The sequence below is a fragment of the Oncorhynchus kisutch genome, linkage group LG3 (genome assembly GCF_002021735.2).
Source record: "Oncorhynchus kisutch isolate 150728-3 linkage group LG3, Okis_V2, whole genome shotgun sequence".
Classification (NCBI taxonomy): domain Eukaryota; kingdom Metazoa; phylum Chordata; class Actinopteri; order Salmoniformes; family Salmonidae; genus Oncorhynchus; species Oncorhynchus kisutch.
Window position 1 is genome coordinate 18,798,514 of NC_034176.2, and position 20,217 is coordinate 18,818,730.

At 44.7% G+C, this 20,217-nt stretch overlaps 1 protein-coding gene across 3 annotated transcripts in view; it reads right to left on the reverse strand.

The window, feature by feature from the left end:
- Positions 1–20,217, reverse strand: part of pcsk5b (proprotein convertase subtilisin/kexin type 5b) — a 58,890-nt gene that overhangs the window by 13,931 nt on the left and 24,742 nt on the right. Inside the window, exons 9-21 of one of the 3 annotated variants that reach the window (XM_020469042.2) lie at positions 19,327–19,427; positions 17,650–17,753; positions 16,252–16,369; positions 14,918–15,106; positions 14,471–14,607; positions 13,995–14,120; positions 10,095–10,197; positions 8,861–9,054; positions 8,499–8,583; positions 4,922–5,025; positions 4,666–4,804; positions 4,200–4,315; positions 1,667–3,280 (exon numbers count right to left, since the gene is read on the reverse strand). In XM_020469042.2, the coding sequence (XP_020324631.1) occupies positions 3,174–3,280; positions 4,200–4,315; positions 4,666–4,804; positions 4,922–5,025; positions 8,499–8,583; positions 8,861–9,054; positions 10,095–10,197; positions 13,995–14,120; positions 14,471–14,607; positions 14,918–15,106; positions 16,252–16,369; positions 17,650–17,753; positions 19,327–19,427 (1,623 nt within the window). In that variant the 3' untranslated portion in view covers positions 1,667–3,173. Of the gene's footprint in view, positions 1–1,666; positions 3,290–4,199; positions 4,316–4,665; positions 4,805–4,921; positions 5,026–8,498; positions 8,584–8,860; positions 9,055–10,094; positions 10,198–13,994; positions 14,121–14,470; positions 14,608–14,917; positions 15,107–16,251; positions 16,370–17,649; positions 17,754–19,326; positions 19,428–20,217 lie in introns of those variants that run through there. The other 2 variants (XM_020469037.2, XM_020469025.2) reach the window with 2 other exon arrangements.

Consider the following 20,217-nt stretch of genomic DNA (forward strand, 5'->3'; position numbering starts at 1 on the left):
GGGGGTCATCGAGGACAGGAGTTGGGAAATACTGCATTAGTGCATGCCTTAGCAAAACGTTTTGCAATAGAAAACAAAATGAGCGTTTCTGGTGGTCAGGTATTCTCTCCCTGTTTCAGTACATTTTCTTCCATTTGGTGCCTAATTAACATTACCCTGGGTTCAAATAGTATCCATTTTCTTTCAAATATCACAGTGGTGCTTGATTGAGCTTGCCTTGCGCAACAGAACCAACCCTGCCCATCTGGCATGTCAACCAGGCCCATTCAAATATCAAAGTGTTTTGAAAGAAAACAAACTGTTTGTACACAGGGTCGAGTCCAGTATAAAGAAAATGTCTTGAAAACGAGCAAGTACTACTTGAATTTGTCCAATAAGAAACAGATTTTTATTTACAAAATGATATCTGTCGCAATAACGTTTTGCTTGTGTGCCCTACTGAACAAGACCCAGACTTGCTGGATATTGACTGGGGCTACAATGGTATTTGTTCACTATGCATAATCACTACAAGTATACTGTACATTACTGCATTCATTAAGACCAGTAGTACTGCATTCATTAAGACCAGTAGTACTGCATTCATTAAGACCAGTAGTACTGCATTCATTAAGACCAGTAGAACTACATTCATTAAGACCAGTAGTACTGCTTTTCTTACAATCACCAAATCTAATAATCAGTAATAATAACAGCAAAATGCTTAGTAGATGTGGTGGAAGAAACTGGCAATCTTAATGCAGGTAGCAGTGGTGGTGAATGGGGATACCATCTGGTACCATTCTTAAAATCTGCTCCCTTCTCTCTCCCAACCTTCACTTGCTAATATCACACTTTGACTGTACGCGTGCACACATCAGTGGAGGCTGCTGAGGGGAGGACCGCGCATAATGGCTGTCATGGAGTAAATGGAATGGCATCAGATGGAAACCACGTGTTTAATATATTTGATACCATTCCACTAATTCCACTCCAGATATTACCACGAGTTCATCCTCCCCAATTAAGATGCCACAGACCTCCTGTTGTGCGCGTGCATACACGCTACATGTGACACAGATCACAGATCTGGGACCAGGCTTAAACATATTAACCTGTAAAAGAAAAGGGTTCATATTGAAACAAAAAGGATTGAATTCTTTGAATTACTACATGTGAGACTACAAACTGTATGTCCCTTTGGATAAAAACATCTGCTAAATGACCAAATACTATTATTATATACATTCTGTAAATTATTGCAGGAACAATGTTGGGTGAGGAATAGACTGGGAGGTTCATTAGGGCTCGCAACAGAAAACATTTCATAGCTTTTTGCAACAGAAAAAAAATATGAGAATTTCTTATTGAAAAAGTCCAGGACGTCTCTCCCTGTTTCAATCTGTTATTTTTCCATGTCCTGCCTAATGAACACAACCCAAATAAACAGTGTGGGACAATGAGGATGTTCACAATGACCAACAGAGCTTAGCATGAAAAAAACTAAAAGATGAACAGATTAACCATTTTAATTAGTAATAACATTGATATGTATAACATCGACACTGGTTTACAATAGAAACGTGTGTGTGTGGGGGGGGGGGGGGTCTGACAAGACATGATATAAATCAACATACTACTGACACTAATCAAATCTAAGTCATCTTCAACAATGACCAAGAATAAGTTTATGTTAACCAAAAGGATCAATCTTTATTTCAATTAAACCACAATCAACAGTACAACACGACTACAGTAATACTGCAATTGTTCAAAAAAGGTATAAACCCACATTGAGAATTAAATTTGACACATTCTTTATTGGAATACAGTGTCGTATTCACCTCAGTACTCATTCTATAATGGGTTTCATGAACAGGGTATTCAACCATTACAAAAGTTGACTCCCATGGCCTGCGTGTTACAGAGAGAGACAGACTGTGGTCCAATTTTGCAGCACCAACCATTGTCTTGGATTCTCAGTCTCTCTGATGTGCTTACAACCTGGGTTGTGTTCACCAGGGCAAGCAACAGAAAAATGTTTTAATACATTAATAAGTAACAGTCTTTTCTTCCATTGAGGAGCCAAATGAACACAAATCTTAATGAAATGCTATAGTGTCATGGACATGTCTTGAATGTGTGGCAGCTAGCAAGGATAGAATAACATTTAAATGAAGTTCACCAAAAAACGTCAACCATATCAAAATTGTTTGATGATCAAGAAGATACAGTACCACCTCTGCTCGAATGCAATGACATAACCGTGCAACGTTGTGGAATAAAGCCCTGCTAGTGCTGTTTGTCAGTGCAATGGCCCCATGGTCTCAGGTAGCAGTAAGAGGAGCCTTGTTCATTAGGGCACGCAACGAAAACTTACACTTATTTTTATTTCAAAATGCTTTTTTCATATTGGGCGAGACTAGGTCGTCATCCCTGTCTGCCAGTTTTCTTATGTTGTTTTGTGCCTAAAAGATACGACCCTGATTTATCTAATGTGGTCTTTGATAAACAGATCTGATCTTAGTGCCTGTGGAATGATGAGTGAGTCAAGGGCACCTGTAATACTTTCTCTCTCACACACACATCCTGAAAAATAGATGACAGTTTAGCAGTCAGGATTCCCTGTGGCACACAATGGATTCCCTGCGGCATTTAGAATGGGGACATGATTTTCCCACCTATCAATTCAAGTGTTTGCACAATCCTGCTGTGTGTGTGTGTGTGTGCATCCTCACTTGGCAGATAGCAAACGCAACCCAGACAGTTTTCACATTATTGAGTGAACATTTATTTACAAACAACACAGCCGGGGGTTGGTACGTTCATCAGCTTTCACCTTCGCATCGTTACTCTTGAGGAGGAGCAAAAAACTGAAGTAAACACAGATTGGCAGGTCCCTCCTGCAAGCTACACATCCTATACTGGAAAATGGTACAATTATTTTGGCATCGATGCTTTGGTCACAAAATACCGACACATTATTTGTTTTTGTTTTTTTAGTAAGTCCCAGTTGCTACTGTCGCCCTGACCACATGTCCCAGTACAGAAAAAAGGTAGGTTTGTTGTAGTTCTGTCCTCACACCTCTGACGCAGTCCCTTAAGAGGCCCAGATTTTCTTATAAATTATGTGACTGAGTGAGTGGGCTTGGGTAGAGGGGTGCCCCCCCCCCGGCTCCCTGCGTGACCTCCCGTCACCCTTTTAGCGAGCATGTTCTGCAGCACAGTTGCTGCAGAACTTTTCTCTGGCACAGATTGTTCTTTTTTACAAGCACACAGAAACTGCCTTCTGCCCAAGATTCTTCATTTGCTTTCCACATACCAGGAAGAAGAGATAAGTGGGGGGGGGGGGGGGGGGAGAAACACAACAGGCATAGCCATGGGATTGGTCAGGACAGGCAGACAAAGCCAAGTGGATTGGTCAGGAGGGGTCAGGTGACAGAAAGAGTTTAGGTTTTGATCCATCAGAGGTGTGATGTTCATCGGAGGGGAAAGATTGTAGTCCAGCAGGAATGATTGGATCCATGTCGGAAAGTAAAACAGAAATTTGGGGAAAAAGAGAAAAAACGTCAATCAATTTCAAAGAGGGTCAATTTCAAAACATTGTCATTTTTCATCAGAGAGGACTTTGCACAGAAAAAGTGGATCGCCAGTCTGTCATAACCTCAATTTGAAATATGTTTTTTTTAAACTTACTGTGCACTCAAACTAAGAGTCCGTTTTCTACAAGCAGAAGTCATTAATTTGTTTTGTAGTCAATAAAAAGCCATTGGTCATGGACAGACTGGGATGACAATTTGAAGACAAATCAGATCATCAAAAACCTTCATCATATCTCACAGACAAATGGGTCCTATAGGATAGGACTGAAAAGGTTAGCCATATCAATGGAATACCAACAAGAGCATGGATATTTTCTATCCTAGGTTACAGTATTTGGCCACAAGACCAACCTTCCATCTAGTGTGAGATATGGGGAAGGCATTGCAGAATCAGACAGAAGTTGCCCAATTTTAAACATGCGTAATTTAGACAAGATGTAAAGAGAGATTGGTATAGATTAGTTAAGGGTGAATGCATGAGCAAAGATCATGACAAAAAGAGAAAGAGCACTGAGAAAGTTCAAAACCGCTGTTACCTGTGCAGTGACTGAGCAGACACTTCTAGAATGAGGTCCTTAAAGAATCTATAATACATATAAGAGGGTTTCTAGTACTCACCATCTTTGCAGATGGTGCTGACCACACACACTCCTGCCTCCAGGTTATAGCCATTCACACAGGTGCTGCAGTTTGTCTCACCGGGCCCTGTGCAGGCATAGCAGCTGTGGTCACACCTGGGGTGGGGTGGGGGGGATAAAGCTATAGTTTAGGTCATAGTTGGATAGAGGGAGGACTTTCCACAAAGAGCGTTTGTCCCTTTATCCAACTTTATGATTTTGGTACATCAAACAGGAGGGCTAACGCACAGATATCTTCCAGACCACATAGCGAGAAGTGTTAGATTAAAAAGGAGGACAAAGGCAGGTTTAAGGGAGCTTAGGTATATGACTGATGTTGAAACCCTTTTGAAGATTATAGTACGGTTTGAGGCAGTTTGACAGGATAAACATGCCAGGTTGTAGGGAGGAGGTGTAGAAGAGAGGAAGTGTAAGGTGTGGAGTTTGTATGCGTCAAGCAGACTCACTTTCTGCAGGACTTGTTGATGTCGCCCTTGTCCGAGGTCTGCTCATACATGTAGTATCCCACGCTGCAAGTGGACACACAGCGCCACTCCTCCAAGAAGTAGCCCTCTGCACACTTGTTACACGCCTCCATCCCCGTGCCTGCAGACAGGGGGAGACTGTGAGCAGTGCACAAACTTCACTTTGGGCAAAATGTCGATTTTTACTTTGGACAACTGACTGGGAGGGACCATCTTTACTTTATGAAGGGAGCTTTACCTGCACAGGTGGCACACGCTCGGTGGCACAGCTCGCAGGTCCTCCTGTGGCCATTATAGTAGGTCCCAGGGTCACAGGTCATTTGACATTTATTCCCCTGAAGACTGGAGAGCAATACACTGAATTACAAAAGGCACACGTTAGTACACAACACACGTCACTAGCAACCGGTCCCTTTTTTCATACATCAAATTAAAATCATAAACTGTCCAGTGGTTTTCAAACCTCTCCTCAGATGTTCTCCCCAGACATTTCCCAATTTTTTTGTAACCCTGAACTAGCTCACCTTGATTCACCAATTCAAGGGCTTGATGTTTGGGCTTGATGTTTAGTGAGTCGAATCAGGTGTGCTAGCTGTGGAATAGTTCAAATACTTGGAACGGCTGGGGATCCCAGAGGAGAGGTGTGAAAAAATATATATGTTTAAGAACAGCACTAAAGGTTCTAAACTAGGTCTTCACGGATATATCCTAACCAGAGATCCAACCCGGTATCCGAACAGGTCGGATCCAAAATTCTGTAATTGACCCTTGGATCCCATGTCGGCTCACGCTCGGTGGACACTGACCTCGAATCGGTGTGAAAATATCTGAAATACCGACCAGAGCCGAAATTATAAGAAAATATCCTGATGAAAATACAAACAAAAAATCACCTCTATAAATCAGGTGCTACACATGGCAGTTTGTTCAGTCTAAAGCATTAATCTCTCCTCCACCTGTCTGCCTCTCACCTTCGCTGGCTTCTTCTCTTGTTATAGCGAACTTGCAACATTGTTTCAACTGGGCACTCGTGGATTCCCGTGCCAATGAGCTCGGAACAGACAGCCTATTTTATGATGTTTCCACTGGGGATATGGGATCAGCAACATGTTGCTATGTCACACCGAGGCAAAGAGGTTACTTAAGCATATCGAGAAGGAGAGTGTTGGAAAGATTATTCAAATGCAATAAGAAATACTCGCAAATGGATGTAAAATACTCCGTGGTGCCAATTTGTTTTATTTTGAGATGCTCCACAGCTCATAAGTGGTGGTGAGTTAATACAATCAGAAATACTCTCATTAGACATCCACAAATGGGAACTTTAATAGGCCTACACTTGTGCACAGGCCAGGTACTTCCATGCGTGCTCAAGCAAAATACACTGAACAAAAAATATAAACGCAACATGTAAAGTGCTGGTCCCATGTTTCATGAGCTGAAATAAAAAGATCACAGAAATGTTCCATACACACAAAAAGCTTCTCTCAAATTTTGTGCACAAATTTGTTTTACATCCATGTTAGTGAGAATTGTGTCCATCCACCGGACAGGTGTGACATATCACACAGGTGCACCTTGTGCTGGGGACAAGCCCAGTCCAGTCATGTGAAATCCATAGATCAGGGCCTAATGAACTTATTTCAATTGACAGATTTCCTTATATGAACTGCAACATGTTGCGTTTATATTTTTGTTCAGTATATATCAAAATAACGATTAACAAAGGGAAAACAACTCAAAATGAATGTGCACAAATCTGTGGGAGAACGAAAACGTGTTTGCCACACACCTTTTTGGTGTCAACATTTTAAAATTAGGGATGCATTTATGAAAATATTAAGCTGTAGTGTAGATCAACTCTATTTTAGATAGGCCAACATCAGAAAATGCATGTGAAACATTAACATTCCCTGCTTGCCAGACAAGTCAAAACAATTGCACAGCAATAAAGCTGCAATTTTAATCTTTCGGATCCGATTCGCACTCATCTCTGACATATTCTGGGTCGGATCTAGTCCACCTCGGAACTGAATTTACAGTGCATTTGGAAAGTATTCAGACTCCTTGACTTTTCACATATGTAACACTCTAGTGGTAGCATGAGACGGAGTCTACAACCCACACAAGTGGCTCAGGTAGTGCAGCTCATCCAGGATGGCACATAAATGCGAGATGTGGCAAGAAGGTTTGCTGTGTCTGTCAGCGTAGTGTCCAGAGCATGGAGGCGCTACCAGGAGACAGGCCAGTACATCAGGAGACGTGGAGGAGGCCGTAGGAGGGCAACAACCCAGCAGCAGCACCGCTACCTCCGCCTTTGTGCAAGGAGGAGCACTGCCAGAGCCCTGCAAAATGACCTCCAGCAGGCCACAAATGTGCATGTGTCTGCTCAAACGGTCAGAAACAGACTCCATGAGGGTGGTATGAGGGCCCGACGTCCACAGGTGGGGGTTGTGCTTACAGCCCAACACCGTGCAGGACGTTTGGCATTTGCCAGAGAACACCAAGATTGGTAAATTCGCCACTGGAGCTGTGCTCTTCACAGTTGAAAGCAGGTTCACACTGAGCACATGTGACAGACGTGACAGAGTCTGGAGACGCCGTGGAGAACGTTATGCTGCCTGCAACATCCTCCAGCATGACCGGTTTGGCGGTGGGTCAGTCATGGTGTGGGGTGGCATTTCTTTGGGGGGGCCGCACAGCCCTCCATGTGCTCGCCAGAGGTAGCCTGACTGCCATTAGGTACCGAGAGGAGATCCTCAGACCCCTTGTGAGACCATATGCTGGTGCGGTTGGCCCTGGGTTCCTCCTAATGCAAGACAATGCTAGACCTCATGTGGCTGGAGTGTGTCAGCAGTTCCTGCAAGAGGAAGGCATTGATGCTATGGACTGGCCCGCCCGTTCCCCAGACCTGAATCCAATTGAGCACATCTGGGACATCATGTCTCGCTCCATCCACCAACTCCACGTTGCACCACAGACTGTCCAGGAGTTGGCGTATGCTTTAGTCCAGGTCTGGGAGGAGATCCCCCAGGAGACCATCCGCCACCTAATCAGGAGCATGCCCAGGCGTTGTAGGGAGGTCATACAGGCACGTGGAGGCCACACACACTACTGAGCCTCATTTTGACTTGTTTTAAGGACATTACATCAAAGTTGGATCAGCCTGTAGAGTGTCTCCAAATCCAGACCTCCATGGGTTGATACATTTAATTTCCATTGATCATTTGTGTGATTTTGTTGTCAGCACATTCAACTATGTAAAGAAAAAAGTATTTAATACGAATATTTCATTCATTCAGATCTAGGATGTGTTATTTTAGTGTTCCCTTAAATTTTTTTGAGCAGTGTATTTAGCTACATTAAGCACACACACACACACACCTATTTTTTTTCTTTCTGGGTCCTGTTGGTTTATTGCTGGGAATTTCACTTAGGTTTGGATCTCAATTTTAGGATCAGAGAAGACCTCTATTCTAAACCTCATTCGGAGAAGTTCCTGCGAGAACAGGTTTCCGTGGTGACCGGAGCTGAAAACAACTGGCCTGGGTTATATTAGCTCTGTTTCCCAGAAAGGATTTTGGTTTTTGTCCTCCCTCTCCTGTGAATGGTGAACAAATGTGACCGTCTGTGGTCTTGCAGGCGTTCGTTTTGAAACACTTCTAAGTGTTTGGTGGCGGTGATAATCAAACTCCAGAGACATGAAAATGTCACTGGACCGTTTAGTGATGCAACTACTACTACAGACCAGCAGTGTGTGGGGGGGAGGTGACGGGTTCAGAGGGAGAGTGTTTGGCTTGGTGGGATTGGCTTACCTCATCCCTGGTTTGCATTCTGTGCAGATATTAGATGTGGTGCACTTCTTGCAGTTCTCGTTGCATCTCCTGCACATGTTGGAATCTGTAACTCAAAAGAAGACGTCTAGTCAGATAGGGGCCAAAGAGGCATTGGAAGTGTTGGGGGGGGTCAGCGGTGGGTAAGGGAGAAGGGGCAGAATTTGAGGGAAAGGGCAAGGGTAGGTTCAAATCTGTGCCTCAAGGTTTCATACCTGGGACACCAGATCATTGGTTGGTTTTCTAGCCAGTCAGTGACAATCAATCAACCAACCAACCAATTGCCTTCAAGGCAAGTCAAGGCCCATATTAGAATATTCCTTGTGTGTGTGTGTGAGACTTGCCGTGGTCCAGATAAAAGCTGTCCACACAGCTGGCCACACAGTTGTTGGAGCCTTCGTTAAGGTGGAAGCCCGGTCTGCAGGTGGAGCACTGGTCACTACGGCTACCAACACAAGTCTCACACAGAGATGAACACTTCTTACAGCGTTTCCTGTCGTCGCGGAAAAACCCGGATGGGCACTCCGACACGCACGTCCTGCAGCGGCGTGGAGAAAGAGGGAGAAGGATGGGACAGAGACAGAGGAGAAATATGTTATCGGCATACAGGAACAGGCTAAAGGAAAGAAACGGAATGCTAGACTACATTTTTGCACTCTGACCGCTGACTCTGTTTGAACAAGGTGATAAACCAAAATCCACTAGATTCTAGAATAACAACCCCTCTCCCCCCAAGGGAGCAAACAAAGCTCATGGCCCAAAATTATACACAGCATATGTTTCTGTGCGTATCAGATTTGTGACTGCATAAGCGTGGGAGTGTTTGTGCGTTTCTGTATGGTGAACAGGTGCCTTCTTTTAAAGCACATCTGTTAGATAACTTCATAAACCGCCTCTGCCCCTTCGATCTCACGCAGTTTTTTAATAAATGTAAAACAGTGTGCTCCAAAACTTCTCCCATGTCAGACACCCTCCCCCTCCAACCACACTCACATCCCCACAAGTTAGACGAGGTCATCAAAGAGAAACATAGGGATATAATTATGAGCATTAGCGTCAGTACCCCCCCTTTCCATCCACCCCTCCCAAACCCCACTCCAGCTACATTAAGCACTCAGGGGTTGAAAGTAGTGGAAAAACATTGTATTCTTAAGATGGCTAATGATAAGGTTTTACAACACAAGACAGAGGCACCTGCACACCCCTCTTGTTTATTAGTGTACTGTGCACCAGATATAGGCAATTACAGTGGACTTAGATCGCCACTGAACACATTCACACAGGTCAACCACCCCCTCTCACACACACATTCGTTTGTTTTGGAAAACAGTTTGTTTATGGTACGCCTTACTCTACGGATCATGGCCTCGTAAGAATGGTTCTCACCGTGTGGCAATGGTCGGGTCACCACAGACTTCAATCAGAGCAAACGAGTGAGACAAGAGAAGTGCAATGTCCCTGACACTGCAGTCTTTTGACCAATCAGATCTTCTGCCAATAACTGGGGAAAAGATCAGAATTGGGCTGCCTGTGTAAACACAGCCTATGACTAGGCAGCCAGAACACTGACATTCTAACCTGGTGTTGTTCTTGAACTTGAGGAAGTAGTGGAGGCAGTTGTTGCACTGGTGAGGTCCGGGGCCTTCACAGCCGTTCTCGTTGCACTCACTGTTACAGAGCCCTGGTGAAGAGGATATGTTATACAGAGCATTATGGGTACTGTAATACACCATGCTACAGGAGGTGGGGAGGTTAGTTGACTTTATGAACGAGACAAAACTGGGTGCGACTAAAGGGAGGTGACTGGCATTCCAACCCATAATTCTAAGTTTTGAAGAAACAACCATGTAGTGTGATGTTAGGGTGCATGTGATTTGCTGTAGTACACATTACTGTTAGAGAAGTAGAAAGTATTCAGTGTCTTGTGTAATATTCTCCTATTGCTAGGTCTCTTTGAGTGAGTGAGTGTGTGAAAGGTGTTCCTATTGTGCAGAAGGCAGGAGTGTGTTGTCTAACAAGCATACCAAAAGTTGGGGGTGTTTATGTTCTGCTATTATGGCTGTGGCTGATCACACTGGCTAATGACTATCAGCTGCCTGCTCACTGTAACCCTGCAGGAGAAACCCAGAGGTAGAGAAAGGGGGAGAATAAAAAGAGAAAATGTGTACTTCTCTTTTCCTACTAGCACAGACTTTGCTGATAACTAAGTTACGGAGAGAGCAAGAGCTATAAAAGGAAAGTGGTTCAAGGTAGTGTGAGATTGTACAGTGCCTCCAATAGTTACTATCGGAAAGTATTCAGTCCCCGTTACAAACATTTAGTCACGGTAATTAGGCTTCTCCAAACTCTGATGCTGCTGATGGTCATTAGTAGCCTACCGAACTTGCTAACTGCCTGGTACTCCAGACTCTATTGTCCCTCTAATCACTCTGACATCAATGCAAATGTATTTTGAAAATCTAATCAAACACGTCATGAGAGCCCATATTACGCAACACTTCTATAGGTTACGCAATTGTGTGAGAAAACTGATCTGGGGAAGGGTAATAAAAAACAAATTCTGCAGCATTAAAGGTCCCAAGAACATTGGCATCCATCATTCTTAAATGGAAGAAGTTTGAGATATGTCTAAAGTTGAAGTCGGAAGTTTACATACACTTAGGTTGAGTGATTAAAACTCGTTTTTCAACCACTACACAAATGTCTTGTTAACAAACTATAGTTTTGGCAAGTCAGTTAGGTCATCTACTTTTTGCATGACAAGTAATTCTTCCAACAATTGTTTAGACAGATTATTTCACTGTATCACAATTCCAGTGGGTCAGAAGTTTACATACACTAAGTTGACTGTGCCTTTAATCAGCTTGGAAAATTCCAGAAAAAAAGTATGTCATGGCTTTAGAAGCTACTGATAGGCTAATTGACATCATTTGAGTCAATTGGAGGTGTAACTGTGGATGTATTTCAAGGCCTACCTTCAAACTCAGTGCCTCTTCAGTTGACATCATGGGAAAATCAAAAGAAATCAGCCAAGACCTCAGAAAAACATTTGTAGACCTCCACAAGTCTGGATCATCATTGGGAGCAATTTCCAAACACCTGAAAGTACCACGTTCATCTGTACAAACAATAGTATGCAAGTATAAACACCATGGGACCACGCAGCCGTAATACGGCTCAGGAAGGAGACACGTTCTGTCTCCTAGAGATGAACATACTTTGATGCGAAGTGCAAATCAATCCCAGAACAACAGCAAAGAACCTTGTGAAGATGCTGGAGGAAACGGGTCCAAAAATATCTATATCCACAGTAAAACGAGTTCTATAGCAACATAACCTGAAAGGCCGCTCAGCAAGAAAGCAGCCACTGCTCCAAAACCGCAATAAAAAAGCCAGACTATGGTTTGCAACTGCACATGGGGACAAAGATGGTACTTTTTGGAGAAATATCCTATGGTCTGATGAAACAAAAATAGAACTGTATGGCCATAATGACCATCATTATGTTTGGAGGAAAAGGGGGAGGCTTGCAAGCCGAAGAACACCATCCCAACCGTGAAGCACAGGGGTGGCAGCATCATGTTGTGGGGGTGCTTTGCTGCAGGAGGGACTGGTCCACTACACAAAATAGATGGCATCACGAGGCAAGAAAATTATGTGGATATATTGAAGCAGCATCTCAAGACATCAGTTAAAGCTTGGTTTCAAATGGGTCTTTCAAATGGACAATGACCCCAAGCATACTTCCAAAGTTGTGGCAAAATGGCTTAAGGACAACAAAGTCAAGGTATTGGAGTGGCCATCACAATGCCCTGACAACAAATCCCATAGAACATTTGTGGGCCGAACTGAAAAAGCATGTGCGAGCAAGGAGGCCTACAAACCTGACCCAGTTACACCAGCTCTGTCAGGAGGAATGGGCCAAAATTCACCCATTTTATTGTGGGAAGCTTGTGGAAGGCTACCTGAAACATTTGACCCACGTTAAACAATTTAAAGGCAATGCTACCAAATACTAATTGAGTCCATGTAAACTTCTGACCCACTGGGAATGTGATGAAAGAAATAAAAGATGAAATAAATCATTTCTCTACTATTATTCTGACATATCACATTCTTAAAATAAAGTGGTGATCCTAACTGAATTTTTACTAGTATTAAATGTCAGGAATTGTGATAAACAGCGTTTAAATGCATTTGGCTAAGGTGTATGTAAACTTCCGACTTCAACTGTATCTATCTATGTGATGGGATGTATAGACATTTTGGAATGTATGTGGATATAATTTTTTTAATCTGTAGAATACATAGGATAGAATAGTACATATACAGTACAGCAATAGTTTAATAGGATGACATTGACTAGAATACAGACTCTTCCTAGAGCTGGCTGCCCAGCCAAACTGAGCAATCGGGGGAGAAGGGCCTTTTTCAGGGAGGTGACCAAGAACCCGATGGTCACTCTGACAGAGCCCCTCTGGAGATGGGAGAACCTTCCAGAAGGACAACCATCACTGCAACACTCCACCAATCAGGCCTTTATGGTCGAGTGGCCAGACCAAAGCCACTCCTTGGTAAAAGGCACATGACAGCCAGCTTGGCGTTTGCCAAAAGGCACCTACAGACTCAGACCATGAGAAACAAGATTCTCTGGTCTGATGAAACCAAGATTTGCCAAAGAATGCCAAAGAGCATCACGTCTGGAGGAAACCTCGCACCATCCCTACGGTGGAGCATATGGTGGTGGCAGCATCATGCTGTGGAGAGGTTTTTCAGCAGCAGGGACTGGGAGACTAGTCAGGATTGAGGCAAAGATAAACATAAAAGTACAGAGAGATCCTCGATGAAAACCTGCTTCAGAGCGCTCAGGACTTCAGACTGGGGTCGAAGGTTCACCTTCCAACAGGACAACGACCCTAAGCACACAGCCAAGACAACGCAGGAGTGGCATCGCGACAAGTCTCTGAATGTCCCAGCCAGAGCCCGGACTTGCACCCGATCTAACCTGAAAATAGCTGTGCAGCGACGCACCCCATCCAACCTGACAGAGCTTGAGAGGATCTGTAGAGAAAAATGGGAGAAACTCCCCAAATACAGGTGTGCCAAGATTGTAGCACCATACCCAAGTCAACTTGAGGCTGTAATTGCTGCCAAAGGTGCTTCGACAAAGTACTGAGTAAAGGGTATTAATACTTATGTAAATGTGATATTTTTTATAAACATGTTTCTGCTTGTCATTATGGGGTAATGTGTGTAGATTGATGAGGACATTTAAAAAAAATCAATTTTAGAATAAGGCTGTAAATTAACAAAATGTGGAAAAAGTCAAGGGGTCTGAATACTTTCCAAATGCACTGTAACAAGGTAGCAAACAGAGAGGTAAGGAACAGAGAGTGGTAGGGAGAGAACTCCTGTATTCTGTCCTCCACCTCTTTCTTTAGTCTCTCCTTCCCTCCCTCCGTCATATAGCTCACTCACCATTGTACTCCTCAGTGAATTCTTCGTCTGCAGGGGGCTCGGCAGAACGGGGCTTGTCGCTGCGCAGGGAGGAGTACGGGTGCACGGAGGTGCCATATAGCACCAGAGACCACTCCTTCAGCTTACCTGGGGGGTTACGCAGCCCAGCATAGCATCAGCAAAGACGGACAAGAGAAAGGGTGAACAATTACTCATCACTGGTAAAGGACACATCACTGGTAAAGGACACATCACTGGTAAAGGACACATCACTGGTAAAGGACACATCACTGGTAAAGGACACATCACTGGTAAAGGACACATCACTAGTTTACTGCTACACAATATAACTCTGGTTGGTGAGTATCCTTAAGGGGATAGTTCACTTTAAGCATATTTTGCACTGGTGCCATCGCTTCTCTAGTCTACTGTACTACTCCTCTAGTCTACTGTACTACTCCTCTAGTCTACTGTACTACTCCTCTAGTCTACTGTACCTGGGACTTTCTGGCTGCGGAGCTGCGAGGGGGAGTCATGGATCTCCAGGATCCAGTCCCCGGCCGCTTTCTCCCCCCAGCAGTGAGTGGTCATGAACTCCCAGTTCTTAAAGCCTTCCATGGAGTGGTCAAACAACCTAGAGGAGACCACAAGTCAACCACATGGTTCAACCACAATCAGACCACAAACTGGAGAGACTCAGTAGTAGAAACATGTTGACCAGTGCTCTTCAATCCTGGTCCTGGGGAGCCACAGGGGTGTGCAGGTTCTTCTTATTCCGGTCCAGTACCAACACATCTGGTTAAACTATTTAACGGCTTCATGATTCATCGAAACAAGTGTGTTCGTGCAGGGATGGAACACAAGCCTTCATGCCAAGAGTGAAGAAACCCTGGTGCGTAGTGTAAGAGCGAGCGTAGTAGAGTAGAATTGAAGGGGAGGTTCACCTGTTGCCAAGCAGCTGGGACTTGGTTCCCGAGGGGGACGTGAGGTTGATTGACAGGTCACCGCGGCGTGGGTGTGTGATGGTGATGCGTACGATCACGTGCTCCAGGTAGATGACATGGTGGTTGGAGTTGTCAATGCAGCCGGTGGCCTTGTACACAGAGCGCACCACATGCTCCGGGCGGATCGTCCTGCAGGCAGAGGGAAGCAACCAAATCAGGTGTCAGTGTCAGAGCAGTCACCCAATCAGAATCTAAATCTGACGTGTGAGAGGAATTGGAACCCACAGACACAGTAGGCAAGCCATGTGCTACCCAGCTATCATGGATTATTGATGACTCTGAACCGTGTTTTTTTGAGAGCAGAGGGGACAGGACGAGTGATATCACAGCTTGGCTCCCAAACACTATGCCAGAATCCACGCTAGCACGTGTGTGGTTTGAGGTGTAGATCTGCATTTAAGTGTGCTTGGGATGGGGGGGGGGGGGGGGGGGGGGGACATTGGGAGGACGAGACAAACCCAGATTATGACTTCCCTGGCAGTCTACAGATCTCATGGTTCTCTCCAATACTCCAAGGATGAGAAGGCCCAGACATTACCAAATGCAATGGAGAGGCCAGCCAAGGGGTGTCTCAGAGCAGAGCCCAGCGGCTGTAAGATGACGTCCGGAGGACAGCTCCAGAGCAAAATCACAGTGTTGCCAAAACACACCCGGTGCTGCCTCACTTCACATACTACAAACACTCCCTCAAAACACAAACATATGCTTCCCATAAGATTCCTATCGTCCGGCCATCATGGGGCTGATAGATAGGGATATCGACTGGGGAACTAGCATGAGGCTAATTGGTTCCATTCAAAGCCAGTAAACTAAACTGTGATTGGCTTGTCAATGTGTTCAACAAGGGCCCGATTAAGCATCCAGCTGCACAGAAAGAAAAACAAGCAGATCAAATTGAAAGGGCCTGTAAGTCATCTGGGATGTGTGTGTGCGCACGCGCGCGTGTGTGTGTGTGTGTGTGTGTTAGACCCTCCAGAACTAATGCTTGGCTGGCTCCCCTCAGTGTGCAGGAGCTTGCACAATCCCATACATGTAGGTGCATGAAAACCTCTGGACAAAAACACACACCCCGGGAGAGAGTCAGTAGGCACGAATTGGGAAAATATTCTCCAAAACGGAGTGAAACAACTTTTTGCCCTGATGAACACTACCCTTGGTTGTTGTTTAATATAGTGTTGTAATGTATTTGTCAATAGCTTTGAACAGATCACATTTGATTGGTTGGTTGATTGGGTAAGGACAGGAAAACTAGGGAGTCGTTGGTTGTGTAGTACCTGATCTGGCGGTCGGCACTCTCCACACAGATGTGCTGGGCGGGGACCTGCTTCCATCGCTCCGCCTCCTTTACCATAGCCTCCGCATCCATCAGACCAAAGCCATACAGGTGGCTGACTGCAAGACACGCCCACTCATCAGGCAATCAGAACCGTTCAAAACATCAAGTCAATACATACACCGACCCATATACATATCTATACAGTGTCTGTAAGAAGGATCCGCCACCGACCCATATACATATCTATACAGTGTCTGTAAGAAGGATCCGCCACCGACCCATATACATATCTATACAGTGTCTGTAAGAAGGATCCGCCACCGACCCATATACATATCTATACAGTGTCTGTAAGAAGGATCCGCCACCGACCCATATACATATCTATACAGTGTCTGTAAGAAGGATCCGCCACAATTACCACAAATGTGTTGCCTTCCAACCTGGGTTGTTATTGAATTCAGATGTAAACAACATCCCACCCCCCCAAAAAATCTAGATAGTTAACATGTGTAACAGCCTGAAATGTTTTAATTCGATAATTATCCACCGACTTTCCTATGACAGAGCTTGAGTAATTCCAACCAGAGGAATGGATAAAGAGTATAGGATTCTAGTTGACACAGGAGTGGATACTTTTACTTTTTTTTTTTAAACTCATTTGAAACAAAATAAAAAATGTCAAATTAAAATTGTGCAATGTTCTATGGTCACTGTATATGGCTCTGATGTCTATAGTTATTGATGTCATAGAACAACCAATTAAAAACAGTATCACATCAATGTCAACCCAATCAACACAGCCAATCAAATATTGTTTCCTCACCCGCTCTTTCATTACGCTGTCACCCTTTCTCTAAACCTCTCCATTTCCCTCTGGGTGACATGCCCCCCCTTCTCTCTCTCAATTTCCCATTGCTCTTTGAAACAGTCACTTGGAAAAACTCCAGACAGACTGGGACTGCAGCCTGGCTGACCCTCAATTCACATACTACAAACACACAAATATCACACACACACACACGTATGAAACAAAGTACACCACATGGAATGCCTGACAGGTAGTTGGCAGGCGGTGGGATGTTTTATGGTGAGCGACTGGGACAGTCAGGGGTATGAAAGAAAGAGAGAGGGGGGGGGGGGTAGCTGGGGAGAGTAGCTGAGCTGAAGGGAGGAGAGGAGCTGAGCTGAGCTGAAGGGAGGAGAGGAGCTGAGCTGAGCTGAAGGGAGGAGAGGAGCTGAGCTGAGCTGAAGGGAGGAGAGGAGCTGAGCTGAGCTGAGCTGAAGGGAGGAGAGGAGCTGAGCTGAGCTGAGCTGAAGGGAGGAGAGGAGCTGAGCTGAAGGGAGGAGAGGAGCTGAGCTGAAGGGAAGAGAGGAGGCAAGCAGTGTTAAGCACCGTTGTATCCAGCGGCATTGGTCTTCCAGTCAGGGGCATTGAGGTGGCCGGCTCGAGATGTCTTGACGATGATGTGCTGAACATCCCTCCACGACAACAGAGGACTGGGGGATAAATCACAAAACACCACAGACACACATTGGTGACCAAATATACAGACTTCAGTGTGTGTGTGTGTGTGTGTGTGTGTGTGTGTGTGTGTGTGTGTGTGTGTGTATATACACACATTTAAAAGGTGAATGGATGTGTGTGTGTGAGAAAAACAATGCAAGAGAGGGGAGAAGAGGGCGAAATATAGCAGATATGTCCATCTATCTCCCTCCCCTGTCTGATCTCACGTAAAACCATTACAAGATGGTAGCCATGTGTCCTTTGATGCAAAAACACACAAAAAAAAAAAATATGTGGGTCACCAAGTTTCCTGGGAATCCCCTCATATGCCGACCAGATGCTTCATTTTTTTCCTCAGCCTCTCATCTCTCCTTCATCCTCTGGGCACAGCATTCCGGAACATTCTAGAAAAGTACTACTCTGCATGGATATATCTTTTGTGGAATGGGGAAAACCTTCACAACTACCCAACGCCAACAAACTCTTGAACACTAGTGGGACAGTATGTGGATGCGTTTCCCTTCCCAGGAGTCATCTGTCCGGACGTGTGCCATTACGCTCGCTGTCCAACACTCACTCTGTTGAAATTTTTATTTTTTTACGAATTCATGTGAAACCAGAAGTTGTTAGCCTTGGGCGCCAGTAATAGTGTAACAGTGTTGCTTCCTTCCCACTCTTTGCCCCAACCTGGGCTCGAACCAGGGACCCTCTGAACACATCAACAACAGTCACCCTCAAAGCTTCATCACCCATTGATCCACAAAAGCCATGGCCCTTGCAGAGCAAGGGATACAACTACTCAGAGCGAGTAACATCACCAATTGAAACGCTACCAGCGTGCACCACTAACTAGCTAGCCATGTCAATTCCATAAGGACAGAGAGAGGTCTTCTGGAGGGGGAAAGCAGGGGAGTCCCAACTCCAATACCTATCCATAAAAACAGATTCATTGACAAACAAAACCAATAGTTTAACTCCACAACTCCATCCATAATTCAAGTTCTAGAAATGTTTCATCATCATTGCCGTGGTGCCCTAACTAGGCCATGGCACAGGCATCCTAACATCATTTGAACGCTGCCAGAGTGCGCACACACACAAACTGTTTCAACAGCTCGTTCGGTCCCAACAGACTCGACATCAAACCCAGCTGAATTCCTCAGTGAGCAGAGCGTCTCCTCTGGTGTTCTGACTGAAGTGTAATTATGGTATAAACATACAGGCGTAATCTGAGGCGGAGGGAGGAAAGATAGGCTGGATTTCAAATGACAGAGCAGGCCTGCTGGCAGCCCCAGCTCCTCTCGGGTATGTTTATCAAAGTCAACTCTTCTTTCATTCACCAGATAACCACTGATACCATCAGCAGTGCTCAAAGAGAAGTTTGTGTGTAAGTAAAAGGTGGGGCGGGGGGGGCAGCAGAGGACAGAAAGAGAAAGTGAAGGCAAACAGTCAGGAGAAAGAGAACAGTGTGACTGTGATAATGCAGGAAAGCGATGTGATTGACTGGCTGAGTAAACTGACTAACTGCAGTCGTGTGAATCCCTGCATTAAGGTTAAGGAGCTTACTTAGCCTCCAGGGCCAGCGCGATGATCCCAGCTGCCATAGGAGCAGAGGCTGAGGTCCCTGTGTGGCTGTCGGTGCAGCGCTGACGCAGATCTGTAGTGATCTACAGAGGGAGGGAGGGATGGAAAGGAGGGGGGTTAAATCCTGTGGATCAGGGTGAGTTTGAGGCACACCTGAGACTGCATAGATTCCATCTTTGATACTCTAACCTGCTAGAATTGACACGCACACACAAACCTGCTGTTCCCAAAGGTACCTAGGAAATCATTTCCTAACCAAGCGGACCAAAGGGATTGGAAATAAATAAATAAATAAATATATTCCCATTGCAGGACTTCGGTTAGTCCCTCAATGACAGGAGAGAAAAGCTGTGTGCCAAATCCAGTCAGTCAAAATAAAAATCATCCAAAAGGGATCCCTGGCTGACTGACAGGTCACTGTAGAGCTGGATAGGCCACAATTGTGGGCAACTGGGCATTTTTATACATAATAATTGCTTAATTAACTCAGGAACAACACCGGTGTAGAAGCACCTGCTTTCAATATACGTTGTATCGCTCATTTGTGTTTCCTTTATTTTGGCAGTTAGTTGTATACAGTGTCTGCAGAAAGTATTTACACCCATCCACTTTGTGTTACAGCCTGAATTCAAAATGGATTACATTTAGATTTTTTGGGTCACTGGCCTAGTACACACAATACCCCATAACGTCAAAGTGGAATTATGTTTTTCAAAACTGGAAAAAATGAGAAGCTGAAATGTTCAGTCAATAAGTATTCAAACCCTTTGTTATGGAAAGCCTAAATAAGTTCAGGAGTAAACATCTGCTTATCAAGTCATAATGATTTGCATGGACTTATTTGAATGACTACATAATCTCAGTACCCCACAC